Raw genomic sequence first — 4,362 nt, 5'->3', positions numbered from 1 at the left:
GGCGGGAACAAGGGCGGGGGCAGGCTGCGGGTGTAGACGCCCGCCTCGCACACACGAGGAGAGAGCGAGAGAGAGAGAGAGAGAGAGGGGCGTGCCGCGCTGCCTCTCTCATGGGGTTCTTCGGCACCAGTTTTGCATTTCCGGGCTTTTCAGCCAATCAGACGGGACCTAGTCCTGCCCCTGCTTCCGGCCACGGCTCCTCCCCCGCAGCAGCTGCCCCCCCCCCCCATACACACAGAGGGGGTTTCCTGCCGTGTGGAGACACCGTTTTAAGTCAGTTTTGTCGGCTGACTCAAAGGACATTTCATGTTCGTGTAAGGAAATACCTGGTCCTTCACAAATATAAAGCAAATTAACAGGTTCCTCTAAATCATCTGAGGTGTAGGACCTATTTATTTTTGTATTTTGAGCTTCTTGCAAATGTCATCACATAATTCAGCTTACTGAGTTGTAGTTAACCTGATTATGTTGCATCGCTGTGGGCTAAGAACATACACATGGAAAGTCAACTGACACAGGGTAATGTGGTAAGGTTGTTCAACCTGATCACATATTTGAGCCTGTTTTCAGGGTGAGGGGGAAAAAAACCCTCTGCTCCATTCCGCCCTTATGTTCCCAGTGTGCAGAGTTTTCGGATGTGCATTTATTTGTTATTTCTTACCTAGGAACAAAATCCTTTCATGCTCTAAGGAACTCAGTGCCATTTCAGCAGTGCTGTATTATTTTCAGAAGGAAGTTGACAGGCCAAAGGAAAAATAGAAACCTCTCAGAAATCCAGATGTGGGAGCTTGGGAGAGTTCAGATGGGAGCAGTACATCCCATCTGAAAGATGTAAATGAGACTATATTTGCTTCAAGTTTCCCAAGATGTGCAAATAAAGCTATTTTATGTCAGCGCTGGAATACTGTGATTGATTATGTGAAAGACTTGCTTAGAGTGCCACAAGCAATTCTTTCATTAATTAGCTCTTCCAGTCACAAGGTATTGGAGCTACCTGTGCAAGTGGAAATAGGAAGTATTAAGTTTTCCAGATTCCTTTTGGTTATTCATTCTAATGTATGCATTCTTAGGGGAAAAAAGAAATTACAGTGATTTGTGAATCATAATGATCTGGTTCTGTTGTGCCTTACAAAAAGGCAAATGCAATATTAGAATCAAATTTCTCAGAACCGCCCCCCCACCCCACCCCCCAAAAAAAAAAAAACCTTGACGAAAAAGCAAGCAGTAAATTCAATTATTTTTACTATCTAGTATTAATTTGCAGCAATTTTAGTGATTTATTTTAATCTGTGGTGCAAGAGAGAGAAACTGTCATTTCTTCGTTTCTGTAGTCTGTTCTTCCCAAATATTTGGATTGTTGCACTGGATTTTTGGAGTTAATGTAAGGAATACTTTTCCTATCATCCATCTATCTATCTATCTATCTATCTATCTATCTATCTATCTATCTATCTATCTATCTATCTATCTATAGATCTATCTGTCTGTCTGTCTGTCTGTCTGTCTATGGAGGAAGGGAGGGAAGAAGGAAAAGGAGGGAGGAAAGGAGGGAAAGTAGAATGGAATTAAAATCTTTGAGTCTATAGACCAGATAACTTTTGTGCCATCAAATTATTTTAATCCTGCCAGCTGCAGTCTTCACTATGATAAGCAGAACATGTGTGTAGCAGACAGAATATAAAACATATTTGGGAAGAAAAATTCCTCTTTCTGCAGTGTGACATAGAACTTATTGTAGAGGGAAAAATGAGTCTCAGTCCCCCAGCAGTCTGATTTGCCATGAACCCAAATATTTTTAATGTAGGGAGCTGCCTGTGAGACGTGATGTCACCACTTCCCTCTTCCCTTAAATCATAGAATCATAGAATGACAGTTGGAAGTGACCTCAAGGATCATCTGATCCAACCTTTCTAGGTACCACTATAGTTTATATGAGATGGTTCAGCACCCTGTCAAGCTGAGACTGAAAACTGTCCAATGTGAGGGAATCTACCACTTTCCTTGGGAGACTGTTCCAATATTTGACTGTCCTCATAGTGAAAAATTTACCTCGTGTCTAATTGGAGTCTTGCCAGGAGCAACTTTTGCCCATTACCCATTGTCTTTTCCACATGACTCCTTGTAAATAAGGAGTCTCCATCTTCTTGATAGCTACCCTTGAAGTACTGGAACATGGTAGTAAGGTCTCCCAAAAGCCTTCTTTTCTCAAGACTGAACATGAACACAACAGTGGAGTCTTGGACAATATTTTGTCATCAAAAGGAATAAGATATAATGGCTAAAAGCTGACACAAACTTCCATATAAGATTCACAGTTGTTCACTTTTACAATAATGAAAGTATTTTCCTTAACATATTACCTCATTTTAAACAAGGAGTATCAGCCTTTTTCAAAGGAAGAAATGATCAGCTACGATAAACATGAGACCATAATAGCATGGCTGCTCTAAAATACTGCCTAGGCTCTTAGAAGTGTTTCTGCCAGCTAACTTATAGGCAAATTCTTTGTGTCTGAAGGCTCTCCAGAGAATATGTGCTGTAGGCACTAGCTACTCAATTTTGCTAACTTGGAGAGATTTTTCCCATGTCAGGCTTTGCTTCTTTCAAGAAGCATAACCCTCCTTCTAGATGGACTACCCACCACTAGCTGCAAAATTGTCTTCAACCCATAGGCAAGAGAGAAAAATTCAATATCTAAATTTAAATAATAATAATAAAATCTATACAGAAATCAACAAAAATAATACCAGATAAGTTGTATGCTGAAATTCTGTTAGGGATATGCTAAAACCACTTATCATTGTTCCTCTCCCTTGACCTCTTCTTGACTCCAAGTCATAACCAAAATACATTATCATAAAGATCACAGAACTTGAGATCCACCTTACTCACTGCTTATATACATACTAGAACTTAGGTTTTTTATGTGAACATTGGCCATGTTATTTGGAAAAAATATTAATTGGAAACTGTCTGAGTTCAAATGATAAATATGTTTTGTTTTTCCTCTCTTGATTCTAAAAATCCTGAACTTTGTTTTCTTTTTTGTTTTTGGTTTTCTTTGTTTGTTTTTTGTTTGTTTGTTTGTTTTGTTTTTGTTTTGCTTTACAGCCTCCTCTACAAAACCAACTTATGTCAGTTACAGCAATCAGGCAAACTGAGCAGGGATGACATTCACTGGAAGACCTGCAGGAGGGGATCTTGCGATCACAGGCATTATTACCACCAGAATTCAGTCTTGGAAATATCAGTAGACTACATTCAAATCAATAGTCAGTCTCCTAAAGGACAAGGATTAAACAAGAGGCAAAAGGCAAACATAGACAGGGGAAGGAAAATTCCGATTTTAAAATACAGAGGCAGTGACAAGCTTCTGAACTGTTCACTCACAAAAGGAATTAAATCACAAAAGGAAAACAAATGTTAGCTTGTGAAGAAAAAAAAAAAAAAGCTGTTGAAATAAATCATGTCTGATGTTATATTTGTAAGTACTTTTTTGTGATTGTGACAATTTCCTTTCCTGTCCTACATTGTTCAACTAGTAAAAGAAGGTGAATTTGTTTCTTGTGACGGCTGACTGAATTAAGTCCTGGGTTATGCTAAAATAAATGCAATGGTCAACGCATGCTAATTTTTATACAAAACAATTTATTTCTAATAATAAAGGAATGTTTTGCAAATGTTGAGACTTGTTTTGTTGCAGTTTTAAGGAAAAAGTCCTTACACTGTTGTCTATGTTTAGAATGTGCAGTAAAGGTGGGTGTACAAATAAAATAATAATCATGGCATCAGAAGAATGCAGTGTAAACTCTAAGCATGTGTGTGTGTGCGCGCACGTGTGCGTGTATGTAAGTGCATGCCTGCATGCATGTGTGTGTGTGTATTCTGCAGTGTGTGAATATATTTGTTTAAAGCTTTGTGACTATATTTTCTAATGGAAGGATTTTTTCCCTCTTCTCACCCTCAAAGTAAGTGCATTTTATATGTTTGTAAAGTGAAGGAGTCCTGATGGCAATTATTTTGTATGATTGTAGTATATTTTTGAACCTCCACTAATATTTTTGTTCCTTTTCATTTCTGGAACTTACAGTTTGTAAGACTATGACAGCTAGACTGGATTAAGGTGAAAGTCTATTCAGCCTAGTATCCTGTCTTTGACAGGGGAATGTAGCAGATGCTTATCTCAATAAAAGTGACTTTGAAATAACAGAAGAGAAATCAATGGAGAATTTGGAAAACAGTAACGTGGTGGCTATATGTGCTATTGCCTTATTAACACTTAAAAATCAAAGCAACAGGTGCACATCTACAACTTTCACATCTTCTAACTCCCATGTCAAATTATTGTTTGTGCATTAGAAA

At 38.3% G+C, this 4,362-nt stretch overlaps 1 protein-coding gene across 1 annotated transcript in view; it reads left to right on the top strand.

The window, feature by feature from the left end:
- The window catches only part of GRM8 (glutamate receptor, metabotropic 8), a 339,426-nt gene extending 336,265 nt beyond the window's left edge, over positions 1-3,161 (top strand). Inside the window, exon 10 of the mRNA XM_010003390.1 lies at positions 3,112-3,161. Coding sequence (XP_010001692.1) covers positions 3,112-3,161 — 50 coding nt within the window. The remainder of the gene's footprint in view (positions 1-3,111) is intronic.
- Positions 3,162-4,362: the final 1,201 nt, after the last annotated feature.

This window comes from Chaetura pelagica, unplaced genomic scaffold (assembly GCF_000747805.2).
Source record: "Chaetura pelagica isolate M959 unplaced genomic scaffold, ChaPel_1.0 scaffold57, whole genome shotgun sequence".
Lineage (NCBI taxonomy): Eukaryota > Metazoa > Chordata > Aves > Apodiformes > Apodidae > Chaetura > Chaetura pelagica.
Note: the sequence above shows the minus strand (reverse complement) of the source record. Positions and strands in the feature narration are given on the sequence as shown.